The sequence below is a fragment of the Mesoplodon bidens genome, assembly GCF_964165515.1.
Source record: "Mesoplodon bidens genome assembly, chromosome: 9".
In the NCBI taxonomy this organism is placed as follows: Eukaryota; Metazoa; Chordata; class Mammalia; order Artiodactyla; family Ziphiidae; genus Mesoplodon; species Mesoplodon bidens.
Genome location: NC_138166.1, coordinates 39,154,359 through 39,179,664, shown reverse-complemented (window position 1 = coordinate 39,179,664; position 25,306 = coordinate 39,154,359). Strand labels below are relative to the sequence as shown.

General features: G+C 35.6%; 1 protein-coding gene across 8 annotated transcripts in view; it reads right to left on the bottom strand.

Moving 5' to 3' along the window:
• Positions 1-25,306, bottom strand: part of DGKB (diacylglycerol kinase beta) — a gene marked incomplete at its 3' end in the record, with an annotated part of 912,102 nt that overhangs the window by 528,494 nt on the left and 358,302 nt on the right. For 7 of the 8 annotated variants that reach the window (XM_081244282.1, XM_081244283.1, XM_081244280.1 and 4 more), the window contains 3 exons: positions 24,483-24,559; positions 20,572-20,592; positions 8,962-9,115 (listed from right to left, as the gene is read on the bottom strand). In XM_081244282.1, the coding sequence (XP_081100408.1) occupies positions 8,962-9,115; positions 20,572-20,592; positions 24,483-24,559 (252 nt within the window). Of the gene's footprint in view, positions 1-8,961; positions 9,116-13,369; positions 13,435-20,571; positions 20,593-24,482; positions 24,560-25,306 lie in introns of those variants that run through there. The other variant, XM_081244287.1, reaches the window with a different exon arrangement.

Genomic DNA, 25,306 nt, shown 5'->3' with positions numbered 1-25,306 from the left:
AAATTTAGATTTCAAAGTTACATTGGGCTGGTGGCAACCATAATGCAGGTGACACACTGTCTACAGGTAGAGAATTGAGAGTTGGTTGCATTACTCTGTTTCGTGACTATACCTAAGCCAGCACATATGAAAAGAAGCCATGCTACCAAAATTTCTATATTTGTCACATTAAAAAGAAATCCCAATAATATTCCTTAAATTTGACTGTATTCTTTCAGGATGTATGACGTCTTAGTGGAAAAAAAATACTATATTGAATTTGACCTTTGTCCTGTGTTTGCAAACTAAAACACAGGAAAATGATCTGTTTAATTAATAATGGTAAAAGTTGGCATTCCTAAGGTACCTAATACATTACGTTTTTGAGTCCCACAATACCCAGTAAGATACATATACTTCTTATCTCCATCTCGCATTCGAGAAAACAAAGACCAGTTGTGCATCCATAATTCAAAAGACAGCCTGATGTGGGATTTCATGCTTTAAGTATAATTTTGTGGGGCTAGAGAGAGAAAAATAAAGCAGAGAAATCTGTCTCCGGCCTCTCAATAAATGACCTTTTGTTTAAAGGGTCTGGTTTTCAAGACTCTTGAGAGTGCATACATTATTTCATAAACCTTTGGAAGGAAATTAGAAATCCTAGCCATGGCTGAGAGCTCTAAATTCATCTTCCATTCAGATCAGTCCTTGTGCCATCCACTTAATACATGTTTGTGAGAAGCCTGTGGATGTGCTTGCTTGCAGGTGTAAACATGCAAACACGAAAATACATATTTACCAAATCTTTGCCTGCATTTTCTTATGGGAAATGGATTATGAATGATTTTTCTTCTTGCTTAACTGTGTTTTTTAATAGGTATCTAACTAACATATCCTTTATAAACATAAACATAAACAAATATTAAGGTCCTTTAATATTAGTCATGTAAAACCAGGTTCCAGGCATGTAAAACCAGGTTCCAGGCATTGGAGTTAAAGTACTGAACAAAGCAGATGAAAAATCCCATTTTCATAGGGTTTTTGTTCTAGCAGATCAAAGCAAATGCTCAATACCACAGCACATTTTCTAGCTTGCTACTAAGTATTTTTAGAGCATAACACAAATTAAATAATATTATGATTGATTTGAGGCTCTGTAAACTACTAAATATCTTATTGCCCTCATAAGGATCTCAAAAACTGTAAATAAGTATTTGTTAACATAATATGCAACAATCTTAAGATAACACTATCATTTAATATGTAATTATTAAGATGCAATTCAAAATACAAAACCCCTTTATTTTGGGTCAATAAATTTAATAGTAAAAATGAACAGTTTGAAAACCAAAATTTTACTTAGCATATTCAGATAGAAGAATAAAGAAACCTATATAATCAAGTTCAGTATATTCAAACCCATTTAATAATTAAAGAGGAGATTTGGGAGAAACTTTTCTTTTACCGAGAGTAATTTTATCATCGATGGGGCGTTGAAGTTACGGAGTTTTCTCTGGTTTCAGGGAAGGATTTTTAGGGCTTTCAGGGTTTCCGGATAAAAAATTTATTGGAGTAAAATAATTTGTAGATTACTACTACTAATAATAATGATTAGAAGTCTGAATTTGGTACTATAGAGGCATAAAAAATGTAATGGCTGACATACATAAATGCTTATTGGCCAGTGGATAGAAATTCTTGTATCTTTATTTCTAGGGCATTTGTATGTAGGTATATAAGCTGCACAGACTATAATCGTTATTATCAATAAAGCGTATCAACAGCAATGAAAGCACAAATATATTTGAAATGCCCTACTGTGTGCCAAGAATCTCCACATCTCATAGTTACATAAGTCTTGTACTCTGTTGAGTTTGTGTTTTTTGGGACCTGGCCTGCCTTTGTTTGCATGGTGGAAACTGAAGTAGCTTATTAGACATAAAAGGCCTATAAAGCTACTTTACACTACACACACACACACACAAACATTTTTACTATCTTTAAGACAGTACTGATAAGAGTAATACTTTCTTCTCAGCACAGTTAATGAAGTGTGTTGTTTGGCAAGAACACTCAGTAAGGTCATTTGGCAGAAGAACATTTTCCCAAAGGTTTAAGTACTCCATTTTCATTGCACAATTTTCTGTTCTTAACTTGATTAACTTCCTTATGGACAAATAGGCATTGTTTCTCCTTTTCTATCTAAAAAAAGCCATTGTGGTATGACACTCTGGTTGTACAGACAACATGAAAAGAGCTAAATACCATTACTGATTGTAGCTTCACAGCACAAATTCACTAACCATTGCCACATCAAATGAGCAATGAGAGGGGACCCAAGATAAAGTACCTGAAGTTTCTCAGAGATAGTTTTTATTATTCTCAATCTTAAATATCTTTGGAACTTTTTTTTTTTTTTTTTTTTTTTTTTTGCGGTACGCGGGCCTCTCACTGTTGTGGCCTCTCCCGTTGCGGAGCACAGGCTCCAGACACGCAGGCTCAGCAGCCATGGCTCACAGGCCCAGCCGCTCCGCGGCATGTGGGATCTTCTTGGACTGAGGCACGAACCCGTGTCCCCTGCATCGGCAGGCGGACTCCCAACCACTGCACCACCAGGGAAGCCCTGGAACTTTTTTATATATCTGTAGCCTCATCTGCCTTCATGATAGCTTCCACACCACTGACAGTGTAATTATTTTCTGGCTTACATCCTTTTCATGGCTCTCCAATTTCTTCTGGATAAAATTCAAAACATAGCATGATGGACAACACTCTCTACCATGGGGTCCTGGCTACCCACCTCATCTCTCCTCCAGTCATGTCATCTGTCCCAGCCCAACTGAGTCAAGGCACATCCCCAGATCTCTCAGGACTCCCCAAAACTCTACCTTCCTCCACTCTCTGAAGGCAGTCAGGACTCTAATCCTGCCAGGATTGCTCCCCCAACTCTACCTCCAGGCTGTGCCCAATACTTCCCAGGTCATGACTACTATCTACTCTGGGACCATCAAAAATGACCTTATGACCCTCATCCCAGTTTCAGTCAGTCATGAGCAACCTAGGACTTTCCATCATCCTCAGCCTTGACCTGCACTTTCTATCTGATTCATTTTTGCCAACAGCATTCATTCCATTTGACGTGCCATAAATTTTTATTTTTAGTAGTCTTTCTCTCACCACTAGAATGTAAATGACTACGGGAGGGGTAGCTCTGTTTTGCTCACTGATGTACTCCCAGTAATTTGAATAGTATCTGGCACATTGTAAGTGATCAATAAATATTTTTGAATGCATAAATATTGAATGTCTTAAAGTTTGTGCACTGTCCTTTGATGGGACATGATTTTAATATTTAAACAGAAATTGTATATGCTGCTTTCTCTTCTTGGAACTCCCTTCTAATCCACCCCCTCCCATCCCTCCCCCTACCTCTACCTGGATAATTTCAATTTATGGTTAAAATCTCAGTCACATGCTCCTGACACATACAGCACAGCACTTATTTTATTATAATAAAACTGACCACCTATCTGATTTTTCCCTGACTCTAAAGGATCCTCAGCTTTCTTGTGGAATTCCTGGTACATAATGTGTTTTTAAAAATGAATGGTTGGATGCATACATTAAGGAAATAATAAAACAAATAATTAAATGGTACGACTGGTCAATTCACTACATGATCTGATTTAAACGGTGCTAGGAAAATCTTCTCTTTGTGTGCTATAAAACAACTAATAAGAAATAACAAAAACTCTTACACTGACCTATGGCTAATAAAGGATGTTTCCTATTATAAAGTCAATGTTTTGGATGCTGGGGAGCCCAACAGGAATATATAGTATGAGTGTCTGAACCAGTTAATAAATCACATCACATTCTCTTCTAATTGCCATATTCTTAGAGAAAGTAATTGTTATTTATAACTGCTGTTAATTGCTATCCTACAAAAAAAGAAAGACAATTTAGCTGAAGAGGGTTAATTCTGGGAGTTTCTGTGTGACAACTGTCAAAGGTGGGCTTTGGAGAGAGGCAGGGATGTCCCAGCTAATCTACAAGAGGCAGATGGTGGGACTTTAACAAGGGTGACAGGGTTGCTTCCCAGCTACACTCTCTAGGTAGCCCATCTTACTGATCACTGCATCCCTAGCATGGTACACAGCATATGCTCTTGAATTAAAATGAAGCATTAGCTGAGACCTGAAGGAGCTGGGTTTTGCTGTGAAATAAGGGCAGAGGGAAGGAACATCATGCAGAAAAGCCCAGAGTCCTGAGTAAGCACAGCAGGTTTTAAGTCACAGCAAACTGTTGGATATGAAAAGAATCTGGGTGCCTGGGGCAAGGAGACAGAGAATGAGGACGGTAGGCAGACTCTATAAGCTGCATTGCATGGGCTTAATGCTATGGAACTCAGATTTTATCATCTTCTTAACTGCACTGCCCAGGCCCTGGAGTCTCTGTAAGGTCACTTCAGGAGGGGGTGTCTCCAGAGGCAGGGGGAAGGCAGAGTGACTAGGACTCCCTGTACTCAGACCTCTCCTGCACCACCCTCAAAGCAAAGTAACTCTGCTTTAATCGGCTTTAAATATCAAGGATTTATGTTTACTTGGGAAATAATGGTTTAAAAAAAAAAAAAAGGTGATGGTGAAAATCTGCACTTGGGAACCCACGAATAATATCATCAGGCTTCTGTGTTAGAAAGAACATTTTGCAGATGGGAGGGCAGGGCCTGGCTGGGAGTCATGCTAATTGACAGTCTATGACACAAACAATGATGTAGCAAATTGACACTGGCAGAATGTTTGAGAAGAAGTTACAACGAGTAATAGCATTTTGTGATTAACTAAACCTAAGCAGTGAGGCAGTGAAGGGTAGGAAAGGTCCAGGATTTTAGGGTAGGGAAATTGATAAATACTCAGGTTCCTTTCAACCAGAAAGAAGATAGGAATAGAAGCAGATTTGGGTAGAATATAATTATTTGACTTTCCAATCCACTTAGTTTGATTCCTATGGACTCACTCAGATGAAGGGCTCCATCTGGAATATAGTAATATGTATTCTCTGTGAGCTGAAGAAACCGTTTGGGGTTGTGTGGGAAACAATTGAGCATTTTATTTTAGACAGCACCTGTTTTTTATATGATGTGAAAAAAAATGTCATCTGTTGAGAGTGAGGGGAAAGATATGAATAAACTAAAGGAGGTTTAAAAAGTTTAACCTGATTGATCTAGGAGACAGTATCAAGAATAAATACTTTTCAGAATAGATTTTTTTAAAAGTTGAAGAGGTGTTAAGGCCATGTTAATACTGGGTCTTAGGAATGTGTAGTGACAACAACCTGCATGCATATTTATGAGATTTCTCCCTGGTTATGCTCAGTGTGCAAACAGCAGGGACTGAAATATGGGATCATAATAGTGATCCGTGGTTGAGGGTTTGTGAGCCACTTGCGGAAAAAAAAAAAAAAGGATTCCAAATAATTAAACATTTCTGTAAAGATAATAGTTCAAGTGATAGATTCTAGGGATGAAGGTAAGATCAGAAATTGGTCGTTGGACTAGCAGAGAGGTTTAGGATTAGGGATTTGGGATTTACAATGAGGCAGAAGAGGTTATAAGAAAGATGGAAAGATGGTATATTGGGGATATATTTAAAAACTAAAAGTCCAACATGGGAACAGCAGAATTAATCATCTTATATTTAAATAGGGGATAAGAGGCACTTAACGGAAACAAAATGTTCCAAAACAATACATCATCCACTACATGAAATGCCAGATGGATCATTAGGTTCAACAAAACACAACTACATACACACTCACAAATTTTATACCTATTTGTAATTATTTTTAAATGTTTTATTCTATAAAAACTAAATGCTTTACTTTTACCAAATATGTGATCATTGTTCATTAACAAGAATAATATTTTTTTCCTTTTAAAAAGTTTGTCTCCTTATTGAGAAGCCTTTATTGTTCAGTTGATATACAGAATCAAGAATGGCTACCATATTCCTGATGGTAATGTGGTAATGAAATATGTGAACTCTCAGAGCAGATAAACAAAGCAGATTATATAGCACCTCTTTATTCAAAATTAATTTGTGATTTTTTTCAACCACAAATACATCTAGATAACTTAGATTATGGCAAAGCAAGTTTCTAGGAATAAAAATCTATTTATCTTTCAGTTTCTGAGTCAAGGCTACCCCAGGCCTTGAAAATTTTATTACTGTCCAGGGTTCCTTATTTCCCAGAAAAAAATCCACCATCAAAGGTAATTCTGAAAATACATAGGATGAGAAACAGTCCTACAAAGGACACTATGCACCTATGTCTTAAAATGTGGAGGCCACGCTTTGAAAAGGCATCACAGTTTAATTTATTATTGCTGCATGAGGGTTACACAGCCTATCTTACAATTCCTTTCAAGTAGGTCTATGCAGGATGTGTGATTGTCCCAAAGAAGTACAAGCTGTTTTTCCTTATTTTTTTTCCCATTTTGAAACATGGTTTGATCTCTACTCCTTGTAAATTTGGTATCTTCTATGTAGTACTTACTATGTGCTATGTGAATTACCAAAGTAATTAGATTGTCTCTTTCCTCCAAGTATGACACAATTAGTCTGAGTCTGTTGACTCAGAGAGACAACCTATCAAAAAATGTTCCCCCTTCTTTCTCAAAGAAGACAGTATTTGTCTTCTTAAAGAAGACAGTGTTTCCCAAGGTCAGTATTGTTTCATGTAAATTTAAATAAGGGACAACTTTGTTATTTCCAAGGAATATGCAATCCATTTATAGCATGAAATGGAGAACACAGAAGTTTTAATTTCTAGATCCAAGTAAAAACCTGTCTCATATAAAAATTTTCAGCCCAGAACACTCGTAAGCTCTGAAACCACACATTAGGACAAACTAAACAGAACTCATTCAGAGAAAACAGCAAGTGTGGGTAGTCCTCTCAGTTCAGGTATAAGGGGAATTATTTCAGGAACAAAAATATTTGATGGGTAGTTAAAGGTTATAAGCATATTAATTGTTCTATATTTTGAAGGGATCAAAATATAGCATATGGAAGGTATACATCTGTTTTAAAAAGCTTGAACCAACATGCGATTGCTCGAGGAAAAACATTTTACTTCATTAACAGAAAGGGAAGCAGTACAACATAAGGCTTAATAGTGTGGACTCTTCATCAGATTGCCCAAGTTTTATTTATGGCTCAATCACCTATATCTTAATTATATGTTTTAAGCTTTTTATTTATTAGAGTGCTAATTAGTAAAATTCTCCTCACCTCTTTACCCACACTTCAATATTCTGTGTTGTGATGCTAGGACGGGAAGTCTCAACCAGTGGCTCCCATAGGATACTTAATCCCCTCTCAGGGGATCTATAAGGTCAAATACTAGCAGTGATGATTCTGAGATATCATTTGCTTTTTTCACTCTCATTCTCTCATGGGTGTACAGTGGACTTTTCAAGGGGCTACCTGACATGATATGGCAACACAGCAGCGGATGTGGTTATTCAGCTGTCTTCTATGAAGTTGGATGTTAGTCATTTGCAACAGTGTGAAATAATGTCAATCTTCTCACTAATTTTTTTTTGTTTTTGAAAATAGTCATTTTTCATAAAGATGTTATTTTTGACAACATCTGAGGGGACGATCATTGTAATTTCTAGAATGTGTCATCTTTAATACGGTAAATAGAAATAAATATCACCCATATAAACAAGAGCATTTTGGGGTCCTCAATAATTTTCAAGAGCCTAAAAGAGTCCTGAGATTAAAGAGTTTGGGAAACACTGCTGTAGACTACATTTCTCCATTGCCAGATGGAAACCTGTTGGGTTCACAGGGGGCACTAGAGAGACAAGAGAAGGGAGGAGGGAGAAGGGACTAGTTCCTGCTGGTCTATCTGCACTTATCTGTTAGATCTCTCCAGCATCTCGCCGTCCCAGCCCCTGGTTCCAGTAGCAAGGCGCTCTAGTCTCCAGCTTACTGCCACACCAAGAAGGCACAGTGAGCTCCCACAATTCAGTCCTGCACAGACCATGGTGATGCTGTAAGAGGTCTGACTTCCAGGGCTGCACACTCTTCCCTGAGCTTCTGAGCTATCAGAGCCAATCAGGAAGGATCCCCTCCACAGGAGTCTGACAGTGAGACCTGCCAGGCAACACCCACCCCTCAACTCTGCCTCCCAGCTCCAAGAGGTCCTCCTTCCAAGCTTCTGGGTTTTGATGACTCCAACCCAGGGGAGGCATCTGCTTCCTATGGTTCTACCTCAGTTTGTCTCTGTGTTCATCTTCACTTTTTCAACTCTCCAACACTGTTTAACCAGTTTCCTATTGCACATTTTCTAAAGTAATATAGTGAGATTTCTATTTTCCTGACTGTGTGGAGTGATACAATTAGTGACAAGTAGTAATGCATTAGACATCTCTAAAAAGCTACACCTAATGAGAGAACCAACCATCTCTATGGTGACAAACTGAATTAAGTATCTAAGAGAAAAATCTAAACTCTGTTCTGAGCTTACAAATCTAAAAATGTGAAAGTATATTGGTAATTTGAACAACTGATATTAAATACTGTTTTTACATAACTGCTTTGTGACTACATACATACATATATATATATATATATATATATATATATATATATACATACACACACACACACACACACACACATATACATATATTCCAGTCATTTAAAAGAGCACTTTGCTATATTTGATGGAAGTATCTCTTAAAATTATTACCTAAACACAGACTTCTAAGACATTGAAATGACAAGTGATGAATAATGATAAAGTATATTTTCTCTAATGTTTACTTGCACAGTCTTAGTATGAAAGGATAAATCCTGCAATAAAGGTAATTTTTAAACAAATCATCTCATCTTATAGAGAACTTATAATGATTTTTCCCTTTGAGGTTTTTGCATTACATGCATTTTTAAAGTAAATAATTAAACTTACCACCTGAGAGGAGAGCAGGCTTACTTTTTACCATTGGACTAGAATGAGGAAACTTGTTGCTAAATGACATGAAAAGGTGTGTTGTGAAATCATCAGGAAGCTCGGCTTCCAGGAATGTCTTCATAAATAGCTTGAAACCTTCAAAATCTATTGTCTGAAAAAAAAATTTAAACATATATTTTAAGACTCAGCCAATGTTAAGATTTTGTGCTATGCTCAAAAACATTAGTAGGAGACATGACCTCAAACATTCTTAAATCCAAGTCTACAAAAGGAAGGTAACTATTTGAGAACTGAATCGGGCAGTCAGTCCTAGGTTGACACCAGTGATTAGATTTGTATGTCTTACCTGCAATAATGGAGCAAGAAAAGCAGGAGCTTTTCACTCAGACATCTCTATTTCCACAGTATCTATGTGGCCTTAAAATTTTTACTCTTTGAAATTTAATTTCCTCCTCTGTAAATTGAGTATAATATTCCCAATCCCGTAAAGTTGTTATGATGATTAAATCAGACAATTATGTGAAGATGTCAGTGCAGAATCATGAACACAGCATGAATACTCAGAAAGAAAGGTATTTCTCTCATCTCCTTTCTTTGTCTCTAATGGTGAATATTGTTTTCAACAATTGGAGAAAGTGGTTGACATGAAAGTTTCACCCTAACATCAAGACGAATGGATATAAAATTCTAAAGTGAAATTCTAAATCTTCCTATGCAGATTTTCAAAGGAATCTACTTCAAGATCCATGCCCACTCTTACTCACTGCAGGACTATAAAAGCGTCAACATTTACATGCAAAGAACCATTGCTACTTTGAGAATCTCCATGTCCACTTGGGGAAATGGTGATGGGAGCCACCTTCTATCCTCAAGTTAATGAGAGGATTTCACAGGAGCTACTAGGAGAGCTTGCTTTCTCCAAGTAGATGAGGACAGTGGGCCAGGATGTGACTCCTGCCTGGGAAACTGAGGACAAGGATACAGGTACTCGGGACAAAGACAAGAAAATGGTATTGTACTGGGCTTGGCCAACCCTCCTTGTGACTGAAGGGACAATGATGCAGAAATGTTGCCTGGGAAATAGCTGTAGACCTCATGGAAGAGAAGGTCCCTGGAGCTGTGTTGGATACTATCCAGTAGGCCATTTGAAGGGACTAGGAAACATACAGAGAAGAAACTGAGATAAAGCCACATCTGTCCAGATCAAGAGACTGCAAGGGCTATAGGCCTCATAGGAAGCCCTTGAAGGACATTTTTTTATTACCCAGTTTAACATAACTGAGATGAAACTAAAAATAAGGAAAAAATAAAACTTGGCAGATTAATGCTCCCAATTTTTTACAGAATCCTGGCAGAGGAGAATAAAATTAATTACATAAACTGATATTTTGGATACAAAAAGTCTATTTTTCCTATGTAAAAATATTGGGATAAGCTGGTAGAGAACAACCAACTTTATTATGGTACTGTTTTGAATAAACCTAAAAGGGAATCAGACATACAGGGGTATCATTACGAGAAAGTAAATTTTTGCAGATTAGATTGCATGCCCTTTAAATATATGTACTGTGTATGTTTTTGTACCTAACATTAACCTCAAGCTAATACAAAACAAAACCAAAAACTTCACTTTATTTATTAATGGTTCCAAGACACTGTCTATAACTTAATCTGACATTTTTGGTTAAACTTAACTTAGTCTTGCTTTGCTTATTAATTCTCAGAAGGGCACTTCAGATGTTTATATTGGTGGCGGTAAAAAAACTTCATTTCCTTCCATATTTAATGAATCACCTACACCACAGAATACTGTAAATTCTACTAGTGGATTGAACCACAAAACAAAAAACTGTGAATAATATGAATATATAAAGAATAGCATCAATTAGCAGAAGTACTTTCAAAAAGCAACTTGCCACAATGAATGAAGCCAAGGTTTCAAAATACACAGATGAGGCCAGCAGCCAGACTAGTATATCCAAATAAGTTGCCTTGAGGAGGGCACCTATTCTTACTAATAGGATTCCTCAGGATGGCCTATCAAAAGAGTAGTAATCCACACTCAGCTGGATGAGTGACCAACTCTTGTCAATAATCTTCAACATGTAAGAAGGTCTATGGAGAACGCAGGAGTTAATTTTATATGCAAAGTTATAGGAAATTTGTATGGTAAACATTCACAAGCATTGTGATTAAAATCAATGTTACTTATAGTTGCTTTTCTTCCTGGACCCTTTTGTAGTCAGCACTGTGTTTGGAAACATAACAGATGACAGAGCATGGTATTGAAGTCAGACTACCTAGATCAACTCTCAGATCCAACACTTTCCCACTGTGTGACAGTGGGCAATTTATTAAGCTCTCTGTGCCTCAAATTCTTCATCTATAACACAAACCTCTTGATTTGCTAGGAAGAATTCCAAATAGTATTTGACGAATGAGCCTTAAAACCATATTAACTTAAATGTTTCCATTTAACAAATCATTATATGGTTCATTGTTTTTTGCTGGGTGTTTTTTTTAATTGTTGTTGTTTATTGTTTTTCATTTGTTTTTGTTTCATTTTTTGAGACACCAGGTAATAAAATGTGAACAAAAGACTATAAATGCTGAACTTTTTTCTCTGAATCTTCCTTTACAATAAGATTATATCTTAAAGCAATTATTTCAAGCCAAGGGTTTGACGTGGTAACACAGGAAAACAACAACAACCAACCAAACAACCAACAAAAACAAAAACAAGGACTTCAGAATAAAATGATTTTGTTTCATATTCCAATACCTCCACTCACCACCTGAGTGATTTGGGGCAAGAAACGTATCTGCTCTTTTTAAGGAAAAATCTGCCACATCCCAAGTGTGATAACCCACACAGGACCTCCTTGAAATTGGTGCTTGTGATTTAATGAGGAAAACCAAAAAAATAGCCAACCAAAGGAAGAAGTGAACTTAATGCATGACATCCCTCTTAATAAGGAATACATTTCTCCTTGGTCCTTCTTTTTTCAGATCTCAGGAAAACTTTCTGAATTTTCTCCAGTGTAGCTCTCTCTTGCTCAGCAATGAAAAAATAGCTTAGTTTTATTATCTGACATCTCTACACCTTAATTTCCTCCATATAAGATCAACTGTTCAGCATTGCTGCCTAAATGTAATAATAAATTGATGTAAAGCACTTAACGCACCCTTGGACACATAGGATGTCAAAGAAATAAAATAGTAAAAAAAAAAAAAAAAAAAAAGAAAGGAATAAGTAAAAAGAAGCACTTGTTTGAGGTTAGATGGGTTTTTTCATTATCTTAATTTGCCCACCTCTTTATTGGTCCAGGAAACTAGAATTTCATTGCATTTTTCCAAATCTAACCCTCTGTTTTTTGGGTCTTAGATATTTTTGCTGTAATTTTTCTGTGTCAGGCAACACTGGCAAATTACTGCCTTCAGAAAGCAAGCCTTTAAAAATAGATTATCTTCCTTTAAAAAAAAATAAAAACTTATCATAGACATAAGAATAGAATAAAGATTTCCCTAGTTCTTAAATGATTTCCATGAGATGATGTCATCCTATTTATGACTGAAGTTTTACTGATGATGTCAACTTTTTCCTCCAACTTCGTTACATTATTGGTGACAGCAAACTTCCTTTCTCTTACATTTCCTGTCATTACACACAGCTTACAATGCTGCAAAACCCAAACTTCTTCAGAGCCAAAAGGCAGCTGCTTCAGTGTTTCAGATTCACTGAGGAATTAATCTTCAATGCCTTTACTGGTTAACCCATTTCTTTCTTATTAGCAAAAGATTTTCCAATCTTTTCTAAAATTCTATGTTGTCCAAAGTACCAAACATTTCTGTAAGTGGATAATGTTCTCAATCTATATATTTTCCTTATCTCATGATTTAGCAGAATATCTTAAAATTTAAGTACCTTATTTTCTACTGCTATCATCTAGCAGCATTAGCACTGGTTTTTGAAGACTGTGACCTTTAAATAGAATGAGATCATTTATATGCATAGCAATAGAAACACTAATGAAAAAAGTAGGGTCAGGCAATTGAATGAGTGTTCAAAAATCAAACTGGCTGTAAGCTCAAAGACAGATACACCAAATGATGTTTAAAATTTTGAAAACTGCTTTTTCGTTTTCTCTTTTCCTGAAGGAACACGCACAGACTATTTAGGGAGATAACACAGAGAATCTGTAAAGAATACAAACTTGGGAAGCTGCTCAGATGTTGTTGCCAAGTTGGCACAAATCCAAAAACATATTTCTATATGCCTTTCATTACTATATCTGACCATCTGGTTTCTTGGTTTAAACCCCTGCTAATACTAAAGAAATAACTCTAGTATTCATCCAAGTAGATTCAAAGTGAATGAAAATAAATGTTGTCATTCTATCATTACTTTAATTTATTTTGGCAGTCTTGGGATGAAGATTTTCTCATATTCAACAAACGTTCATCATGCATACATCCACTTTGTACTGGGCTCTGTTCTCGGTGGTGTGTAAAGATGTTACTGATACATGCAAAACTCCTTCCACCAGGAGGCTTATCTTCTAATGAAGGAAATAAAAAAAAACCCAAAATAAACAGGATAAATGTACATTGTCTGAAGGTATTAAATGTTGACTAAAAAAATAAAGGAAAGGTTTATATATGGGGGAGGGGTGCTTACACTTTTAAATCTGAGGACTAGGAAATGAGAATCGATTCTTTGAATAAAGATTTAAATGAGATGAGGGAGAGAGCTTCATACATATTTGGAGAAAAGAACATTCCAGATCAAACAGGTGGTGCAAATATCCTGAGGTATTAAGACGGTCCTGTTTTAGAGGATTTGCTGTAGGAGCTAGTGAGGAAGAACAGGGGTCCAGAGCAGGACTGAGGGAGGACTAGAGTCATAGAGAAAGAGGATCTTTGGTGGTGTGTGGATGGGGGCTGATCCTGTAGCATGTACTAGACAGTCAATAAAGCATTATGGTTTTAAGGTAGAGTGAGAGGAACAGTTACTGGAGGGATTGCAGCAGGAGATCACATGGTCTAACACATTTTAACAGGATCATGTGACCATAATAGGATCATAAGACTCTTTTATATAATAGGATCATTTTATATAATAGGATCTTATAACTTTTATATCACACAAAAGATAGTCCAATTTTCACATTTTCTAACAAACTTGTATACACGGCTGATTAATAAGTGATCTTTAAAAGAAAAAAGGAATCATTGAACTATTATAGATTAAGGTACTAGCTAAAACCATTCACAAAGAAATGACTTTAATTCATTTACCAGCAAGTATGGACTGAGTACCTGCTATGTGTACAATACTGTTGGCTACTGGGCAAAAGAACTCTGATCAAATGAGGTAGGCAGTAACATAAATTAGAGGCTTTCTTTCACCATTTCCATTTCAATTCTGCTGTCTAAGTTATATCATTAACTAATTTTATTAAATTGAACATTGATGTAAAGGTCATTGAACCAAAGTATATAAATTAGTATGAAGCATGGCTAACTTCCTGAGATTTCAAATACATATTTTTTATATTAAAATATTTTCAGAAGAAAAGTGTGCACTTTAAATGTCTGATTGTTTATGCTTATTTTGTATTGCAATTTATTGTTCATTACTTCAAATTTCAGAGAGCTCCTTGACAGTCTCCTAAAACTGCCATGGAGAAACTTCTGTTAAAGATAAAGAGTGAAAGTGAAAGTGTGAATTTCACACTGGATTTTTAAAGCTTAGTTTTGGCAAATGAAATTATTTTTACTACCTCAGAGGTGCATAATTTATTAGTTGTACTTGTCTTTACCTAAAACTAACACTTATTAAGTCTCAGTAAAGAGAAAATTAGAAACATGTTTTTCAGTAAGACGATAAATGGCAAGAATAACAAACAACGCTACTCCAAGTTATTTTAGTAATTATGAAATACAAATAATGGATTGGAAGAACTTTAAGCAGATTATTCTTATCGTGATTTTCAGTATATCTTGTGATCAAGAGTCTGTATCCAACTACATTTTGTACTTAGCAGGAATCCACTTTCACGGAGTAGGACGTCGTCTTGCCTATGTTTCAGTGCTGTCACTAGAACTGCTGTGAGCTGTTACTGAGGCACACACCAAATGCTCTAAAAGTTATTTCTCCTCAAAAAATAAAACTCAATAAAGACTTTGGGAACAACTACGCATATATAATTTTCATTAATAATGTCAGTTTTGGGCTCCCCTGGTGGCGCAGTGCTTGAGAGTCCGCCTGCCGATGCAGGGGATACGGGTTCGTGCCCCGGTCCGGGAGGATCCCACATGCCGCGGAGCGGCTGGGCCCGTGAGCCATGGCCGCTGAGCCTGTGCGTCCGGAGCCTGTGCTCTGCAATGGGAGAGGCCACAACAGTGAGAGGCCCGCCTACCGCAAAAAAAAAAATAAAAAAAAAAATAATGTCAGTTTTTAATGACTGCTTACTTGCATCTTTACTTTAAAAGAAAATTTCCAAAGGGAGTTCTCTTAATGAAGGTATGTGTGCAGGTAGAATTACAAGTATCTCTTCTTCCCTGCTAGACTGTAAGATCCAACACAACACTGCATCACATAGTGCTTAAAATAGTGTCTTTTACATTGTAAGTCCTCCTTATGTATTTGAAGTATGGACAGTGGAATAGCAAAAAAAGAAGAAAAAAATAGCACAATTTCACTCAATTACCTCTTTGTAGGAAATCTAACAACAAAGAAAATTGATTCAGGTAGGATGGTAAGAATTTATGAAATAGAATAAATAGGAAAAGCTTCTAAGCAGGAATATACTGTTTCACTTAATAAATCTCAAATGAGATTATTTTAAAGTATAATAGCATATGGCTATATATTTAACATTGCAGCAGATTAAAATAAAATAAAATCAACAAACTAATGATAACAAAATAACCAAAAATTTGGTATGGTTTCAAATATATACTTTCCTATAAATTCTATTCTTTCTAACCCATCAAGGCCCCAATATACCAGGGTTATTATTGGGAGAAATATCAAGATGGGAAGGTGTAGAAGACAAACTAGGAAATAGTCAGGCAGCACGTGAGAGTGAGGGATGGACATTTTACAACTGGGTAAAGACTGAAGAATTCAGGGCTTAAGAATTCCCTGAGTTGAAGCATTTTGTCAGCAATTTGAAAATATATGTAATAGTTTGACACTTTTTGATAGCAAAGATCATCTTGACCATTTCTATTTCTCCCACAGGTCCAGATACAATATCCAGTATATAACATACATGCAATAAATGCATTTGGGATGCAACCCAATAATTTTTGTTCCAAGTGCTTTTCTCACTTTCTGTATATTTATCTCTCACCAGTGCATGCTTTTATGCCAAACTCTTTCTTAAAGCCTCCAATATCTCCTTTTAATCTTCATAGTTAGTGATACATTCTATTATCCATAAGTGGAAAAATAAAATTAGGTGTTTGCTTAATATGTTTGTTGCATATAATGGAAACTCTCTAAATGTTATTGTGTTCCAGGAACTGCACTAAGTATTAGTATGTTATGTGTATGCTATACTTCAATCCTCACAATAACCCCTTAAGTAAATGCTACTATCACTCCTATTTTATAGATAGAAAGCTGAGGCTCAGAAAAGTCAAGCAAATTGCCCAAAGCCAAAAGCTCCTAGTTAGTGCCAAGGACCTAAATATTTCTGACTTCAAAGGCTACTATGTTATAGTTAATCGAAGTATAATTCTATTGACAGATTTTGATTTTTCAATATTCATACCTAGTACAACTGGTTTATCACCGTCAAATGTATTGACTAGTGTATCAATAAACTAGCCATTAGAGAAAAAAGGGAAATAAAATAAAGTATAAAAATAAAAAGTAATGGCATAACTATCTCTACTCAGTTCCACAATCTTGAAAACTGAGTTGACCGTAACTCTTTTTGACATACTAAGTGTAACCTATTACTTTTTTTTTTTTTAACCTATTACTTTTGACCATATATCTGCAATGTGTTCTAACTCTGCCCCCGGCCTCTATTACAATCCCAACTGCCCTCCCAGTTTTCATCATTTGATTGGACTGCTCCAATAACTCACACCTGGTCTTCTCTTTAACTCAAGCCTGTTGTTCACATTGGCTTTAGAAGTATTTTCCTAAGTGGACAATTTAACTCGTTGATCTTAGGAATATCATTCACGATTTCCTTTACCTATTAAAAAAACCCTTAAAATCCTTAGACACTCTAGGCCTTTCTACACAAATCTCTAGATTTATTTTCCCCTAATATCCTTAAATGTACTTCTGCTCAAAAAAACTATTCCTGTTGATGAAAACACACAAACAAAAACAACATACAAACCTTAAGATAAGTTTTAGTTGTAGCAAGCACCTAAAGAGTTTGCTCAACTCTCCCTGAAGAAGTGAAAAAGATCTTCTGAGGATCCCAGCATCACCTTTTCTCTAACCTGATTTTTAACTCATATAAATTATTTAATAAATGTTATGAAAGAAATGAAAGAGCAACCTACACAGAATGTTTAAATACTGCATATCAAAGTTAGCTGTTATGATTAAACTCAGGAGAGTTACTAGTTTATTTTTCGAATTATTTAACCTTGTTTTTGAAACTCATCTGTAGAGAAAGCAATTGGAAGCAATTAGTATAATTGTATTTTATATACCCTAAATATTTACCTATTGTTAAATTTCTGTATATTTATTACAGAACATTAAGGGAGAAATGGATCAACTGTGACATATCAACTGTAACAGATATCACCTAGCCACGTGAAGCAGTCAAATCATTAATCCAAGCTTTCAATTTAGGATAGATGTAGCAGATTGTCCGTTCTCAAATTCTAGATGTTTTCATAGATATAAAATACTTTGGGTTTTTTGTAAATGTTGAGATTTGATCCTCAGTGCAATTAAAATAAACCTGCAAGAAGTTATTCAACTTGATTTGTTTAATTATGACATAACTAATTAATCTCACAAGTATCCATGCAAATATTTTCTCAAATTGTTGGATGTGGTTCCATTCTATGCAAGAGCAATTCTCTGAGTATCAAGGCATAAAAACTGAAGCCACATGGCGAAATAAAAGTTACTATGTATTTCAACAATAAGTAATACATGTCAAAATTGGGTTAATAACAATTGTAGTAGGCATTTTATTCTTCAATTTGCTGCTATGTTTTCAAAACTGTGTTCTGGTTGTAGCTTTGATAAGAGGAGGAAGATGACTGAAATTGTGCTGATAGTAATAGGGAAGAGAAGCAGAAATACTGGTTAACATGTTACATCCATTCCTTGCTAACTAACTGTCCTGGCGTTTATGCAGTTGTGAGAGGTGGAGCAAATACAACAGACACTATAACTACCGCCAGGACAGCACTCTGGATTGCAACCAGGCCTGATAGGGGAAGCAAATCCCATGTCATGTCCTCCACTCATACCTCACGGTAGAAGGAAATTAATTTAGCGTTGGGAAAGACATCAGAGTGACAGCGTTATATTTACTACTTTATAGATGAGGAAAGTGAGGCTCTGAGAAAATCAAGGTTACAGGATTGGTTGGGGTGTGTCTCAGATATTCTCCCTTTCACCTTTCATAAATTTTCCAGAACTTTCATATGAAATCATGTTGCTCCTTACAGCGTGATCCACAGCCACTGCCTCAAAACATCAGTGGAACACCTGGCAGACAGAGACTTAAGTATTTTGCATATACTTTAGAATTTAACCCTTTTCACAACTCAGTAGAGACAATACTCTCTTCCTTTTATAGGTGAAAAAACCCAGGCTAGGAGAGATGAAGTAACTTGTCCAAGACGTGCTTATATGTGGCAGATACGGATTTGAACTCAGTTCAGTTGGAAACCTAAGACCCCTAAGACCATGTTTTCTCTGTTACACTTTCCAGGTGCTTTCTTTAATGGCAAAGGTTGAATTTGGTTCTGGAAGTACAATTATAGCTTACAATACAAGGGTGTTTATATCATTGCTAATAATTATAATAGTGTCAATATCCTTGTTAAAGACATTTAAAATATACATTAGGCAGCAGCACTACAAAATGTAGGTTCTGAAATCCCAGGTTTCTTATTAAGGGGTTGAAGCAACTCACTTGTCTGAATAACACAAACCCAGTACAGAGTACTGAGGACAAAGATAGAGTACGCCCAGGGAGCTAAGAAAATTTAACTCAGCCTTAGGCCAAGAATCATCTACTGACAGGAAATGTAAAGAGAAAACCCTACACTCACAGAACACTGATAAACAAAGAACACACATAGAGTAATAAGTATGCATGCCCTCATTCTTTTTCCTTTTGGCTACCCTCAGCTTTCCGCATTCTTTCTACTCTGCAACTGAAATTGCTTCCCTAACTAAACAACTGCATATAGAACAAAGGCTGAGCCAGGAAAAGGAAGGAAGAAGCTCATTCTACTGACCCCAAGAAAAGATGCTCATTTGCCACCAGTTTTCAAACAGCCTGGAGCAGGGATGAAGGTTGTGCAGAATGGTGTGTTTGTTGAGTAAGGTGTTCAACAAATGCCCTTTAAAAACTAGGGCCTGCTTAATAAAAGCAACTGTTTACTCTGAGGAGTTGCCTCCTAACAACATAAAGCTCATGTAGACTGTCTTTGGGGGAGCTAGTAGGTTTCCACAGAGGTCAGGGATGAGATCAGGGAAAGGCCATCCTGTGAAAGGGGCTGGTAAAAATCATTACCGACAATGAGTTGCCATTTCAGCTGTGCTTCATCCTAGGAGACTGTAGTATGTAGGACCAGTGTCTAAGTCAGTCAAGATCATTCTGATGTAATCAATTGTACTGGGACATGTTGGGGATGAAACTGCAGTGCTTGTTGTCATTGAAACAAGAGGGAAACTTGTGAATAAGAAGTAACTAGTACATATCCAGTATTGTCCAAGGGAGACAATGCTATGGTTTTAGACAGCTCATGCATTTTAGTGAGATATATTCCCAGTAGGATATAAACATCCATTTAGAGAACTCAAAAATGTGTTGTAATTCTAGGTATCCAACAGAACTATGGACCTAAAACTTCCTTGACAAAATGGACTCTACTAGGAGAGAGTGGTTGAAACAATAGATGGATTGCTCTTTTTCCCAGGAGGGCTAAAATCAAGAGCTTTTTCACTCATATTTTCTTCACAGATTCTAACAGCATTGTAGACCAATTAAAAAGTCCTTATCCATCTCATTTAAAAGCAATTATTAAATCTCCCACTGAAAAATAATAATTTAAGACTTTCATTAAATAGATCATTTTACCAGAGCCTGATTATATTTCGGTGAAATCAGAAAATTAAGTTCAAGAGTCTACAAAACTGAAGCCTGCACTCTGGACCCTTTTTGATTCTACTGAGGTATCAGCTCCTCCATTTGAGTCTTTAATTTAAACAAATATCAGTCACTTATAACTTTATAAGTATTACAGTTAATATTGTATATTATATGAATCTTATTGGTACAGGAGTATAGCTCAGTGATATGGATAAGAAATTCATAGCTCACATCAGAAGAAAGAAAGAAAATACAGATTTTAATAGAAAAGAAAATGTCTTACTTGTTTAAGAATGTCTTGTTTCTGCGCATGCAAGGAAAGAAAGAATACATGTGTTAAGGTAAGATAATTTATACTTATCAACTCATACTGCTGATAATTTAATCAAAAAGTCAACTTTACAGATTGATTTTAAAGCATACCCTAGATCCATGGGTCTAAAAATGTGGTTCCAAAATAGCAGCTTCAGTATTAGCTGGGAAACTGATAAAAACAGAAAATTTTGAGCCCCATTCCAGAAACTAAGGTGAGGAGGCAACAACCTCTGTTTTAAGAAGAACTCCCAGGTGATTCTGATGCCAGCTAAAATTTGAGAATCATCGAATCAATCAATCTTAGAATGTAATAAGCAAACAGTTCTAATTGACATGAGATAAATATAATGAATAACACATACAGTATAATTAAAACCTTCCAGAGAAGAATGTGAAAATATAACAGTATAAAGATATATTCAATTATACTTATTCCCCACTCCTATTTCCTTCTATTAGAATAACATACCTAGCCTCTCTCCACCCCTTTTAAAGACAAATATCTTTCTATACATAAGCCACTGCTTAATTTCTTCCCATCTCTTTAGATGTCGATGAAATAATTTGGTGTGGAATTTGGAATCCAGGGGAAAAAATATTTATATATGCAATGCCAAACTGATTCTTTCTCATAGTATAAAATTCTATGACTCTCATGAATCAGTTATATCTGAGATGTTCTGAGTGTGTTTTACTATGAACCTTCTCACTAGCACTGGATGGCCACTACAATCTACCTGTAATCATACTCTTTATATTGTCCACATAAGATTAGGTGGAAACTATTAGGCATCTCTTACCTTGTTGGGCATGAGTCAGTAATAATTATGTGCAATGGAACATGCTATGCTCATTACAGAAGCAATGTAATGCTTGCAATGACATGCAATGTCATTCAGTGCATGTGAAATACCTTTCCCTTTCCCTTATCCTTCTCATCTCCTCAGGTCTTCCCTCTCATTCTAATGGCCTAGCCAATTAAGTGAAGAGGAAATGTCTTAAACTGGGATCCCAGACAACCAGATTTTAACTACGGTTATTGTCACAAACCTAGATGGTTAATCTTGGGAAAGTCATTTTACTTTTCTTTCTTTTTTTTTTTTTTTTTTGCCGTACGGGGGCCTCTCACTGTTGTAGCCTCTCCCGTTGCGGACCACGGGCTCCGGACGCGCAGGCTCAGCGGCCATGGCTCAGGGGCCTAGCTGCTCCGTGGCATGTGGGATCTTCCCAGACCGGGGCACGAACCCGTGTCCCCTGCATCGGCAGGCGGACTCTCAACCACTGCGCCACCAGGGAAGCCCCATTTTACTTTTCTTAAGATGAGTTTCTTTACTTAAAAACTTTATAATCATATTTGTTTGGTTATCTCAACACCTTTCTCAAGTTTTTATTCTTAAAGAATCTTTAAAGCCATTGTTTAAATTTATATTTTATGATTCTGTCATTTATTTCCTCATAGGAATTAAAAATGAATGAATCATCCATACATTACACGATATTTCTCCTCTATTCAAATAGACTTAAACAGGTCACATTTTCACTGGATTAAGCTTTTATAAACAGAGCTTTTATAATTCAGTAGATCAAGTGAATCACAAGAAAAATAATGCATCTACTATTTAAGCAGCTTTACTTTGTAAAGGGGAGAATCAATTTAAGAGATATTTAGGTAGTTTTCTCTTGTAAATACATTTTATATGGATGATACAAGCCATCTGCATTTTAGAAAACAAAGTATTAGTCATTTACTCTAAAGCAAGACTAGATTAATCACTTTTCTAATTTTTCTTGTACAACTGAACATCAATTAGGTAGTCACTCATCTATGCCTACTTTGGGCTCAACTTGACCAGTCAATAGAGAGTGGTAACTGCACATGTGAGTTGACAGTATGAATTATGTCCTACTATTAAAGTAACCTTTTATAAACTTGATGAAGGCATGTACTGAACAGAATCTCTAGGTCTTAAAGATTTATTTCTAAACACTGAATACTCCTAAATATTTCCTATTGGCTTTTGTAAGATACATACTAGTATTTAAAAGACTCATAAAAACTTTAAATTTTTCTCCTGACGGGAAAATACCTATCAGCTTTAAAATTTAAGAGTGTTTTCACTCTTAAATTAGAAATACTTTTGGGTCTTAATGAGATCTAACTTTTTTGTTTTTCAACTGTTCATTATTTTAATAATGCATTTCAAGAGCAGATCTGTGCACTTACGGAGAGGTATTACATTATTGAAAAGGCTGACATCATATGTGTGTCTAACAATGAATCTAGTAATTAACCTCAATAAATCCAGTACATGGTGACTGGTAATCCTCAGGAAACATATAATATCAGTAAGACTAAGTCTTGAGAGTCCTTTAAATAAGAAATAATTGAAGCAAAAAGTCTACTTTGCAAACAAGATCACATTCCAACTGAATTTATAGCCGACAGCTATCTTTAGGGGGAAAAAACTGTTTTTCTCTCTGTATGTAGATTAGATAATGTGCATGTTTTCAACTATGATTGGGAAATGTAAATATTAATGAATTTTTTGGGTCTTACAGCAATTCAGTAAAGCTGTCATCTTTACCTTTCCAACCCTGCTTTCTTGGTCTTTGAGATTTTCAGTTCTACCAATTTATCTGCCAACACTCTTTCTCTCACTCTAAAGCATCTAGGAAAATAAAATGTGAGGAAAATGTAGGCCAGATGCCTGCTTTTTTCCCTCATGATATAGGCAAACGGGAGTAGTTTTAAATTGTCTATTTTCTGCATCATTTGTGGGCACTAAACATTAACTTTATTTTAAAAAAAGAAAATAAATCTTAGGTTAAAGAACTTTAAAAGGTATAATTATGTATCAGAATGTAGACAGAATAAAAATATGGAAGGAAAAATAGTAAATATTGGAGTAAGAATAGTATTGGAAATACTAAAAGGAAATTATAAAACAATATGAACATTTTGAGGTCAGAATTTAGAGATTTGGTTTTGACTAAAATATTAGTTCTATGAATCCCAGAGAAGTTAAATATTAAGGATAGCCAGGAACTTTGCTTTTGTAAACATTCAAAACCACAATGATAACGAAAACAAAAAACAGATCACATTTTAATCAGCAAACAAATCTATCTAATGAATGGCTAGATAATATATCCAGGCAAAAGAGTCTTCTACAAAGGGCAGTTTCTTTTAGCTCCCATACAACCCAACTGTCACTTGGTGAAGCTGCAAAAGAACTTAGAGCAATGATGATCAAACATTTAATATGTAACATTTCTCAGCTAACCTTGTCTTAAAGGCAAGGTTATTAACAAATAATTAGGGAGAGAAAGACATTCATTCAAGCAAGGTGTTTCAAAGCAACTGACAGGACATCAAGTTTTTATAGGGAAAGATTCATAAGCTTATTGGTAACAGGCTAAAACAAGATAAGGAGAAAAAATTCCTCTCTTTGTATCCAAGCCTGCTCTTTAAAGTAAGAGACCACTTATATCCATCACAGAATCTTTCTTCAGTCAAGGGAATACTGCCTGCCCCTTGCCAATGTTCATTTGGGGTTAACATCTGTAGGTCATAGAGTGAGAGTCAGACACACTTTCTCTCCTCTTCTATCTAAAACTGTTTCCTGACTTTTAGGAAAAGAACCTAGCATGTATTATAAATAATCTATACACTTCCAAGCACACAATATAGAAATGTTCTTTTCATTAGCAAAATGGTTTTGGATGAAAAAAGTAGTACACCATTTAATGTATCTTCCAGAATAGCATTTCATTATGAATTTCATTTTGTATATGAATATCTATTTCCAAGAACTCTTTATTAAGAAGTCCCTCCTCCAAACATCTATATGAAACTTAAATAAAGAAAAAAGGTTTTACCCCTTCAGGATTATACTTTGCAAGCACACCATTACCATGGAATTCTTCAAGAACGTCTTTTAATTTCTTTGTAGAATCTATAAGAAATAGAAAACACACAAATTATTTATATATGCTACTGTGGTTATATAATCCAGTTCAGGAACAAAGACTTCTTAAAATATAAATAAATATCATCAGATATTAAATTATAAGACAAACATGCAAAATGTTCTTTACCATTTTTGAAGGACTATCTAATTGGAAAAGGCAATCACAAAAAAAGAAACAGGGGAATTCCCTGGCAGTCCAGTGGTTAGCATGGGTGCTTTCACTGCCCGGGCCCAGGTTCAATCCCTGATCAGGGAACTGAAATCCCGCAAGCTGTACTGCAGGGCCAAATAAAACCAAACAAACAGGAAAAAGTATGTTTTGACCAAGAATGGGGACACTGCCTATGTATTATACGAACTAATGTGCAAATAAATAAATGAATGGGTAGTATACTTCTTCCCTGTTTCTTTTGATAACATAACTTCTAAACTAATGAAATAGTCTTGGTTTAAAAAAAATAGGTATTCTTTGTTGAACTTAACAATACACAGTACATTTTTCAAGAATCAGTCTATTAACTAATAATAGCCCTGCTGAATAAATAAGAAAAATAGAATCCATTCAGAGGCAAACTATAGATCTTAGTATTTTGCAGGCATTTTTAGAGAGAATTTTCTAAACATACATAAAGCTCAACTTATTTTATATTAATTAAGAAAAAAGTTTAGATATGTTATGAAAAGTATTTTAAATTATGTTTTGTCAAAATTTTTATAATTTTCAGGAGTTTC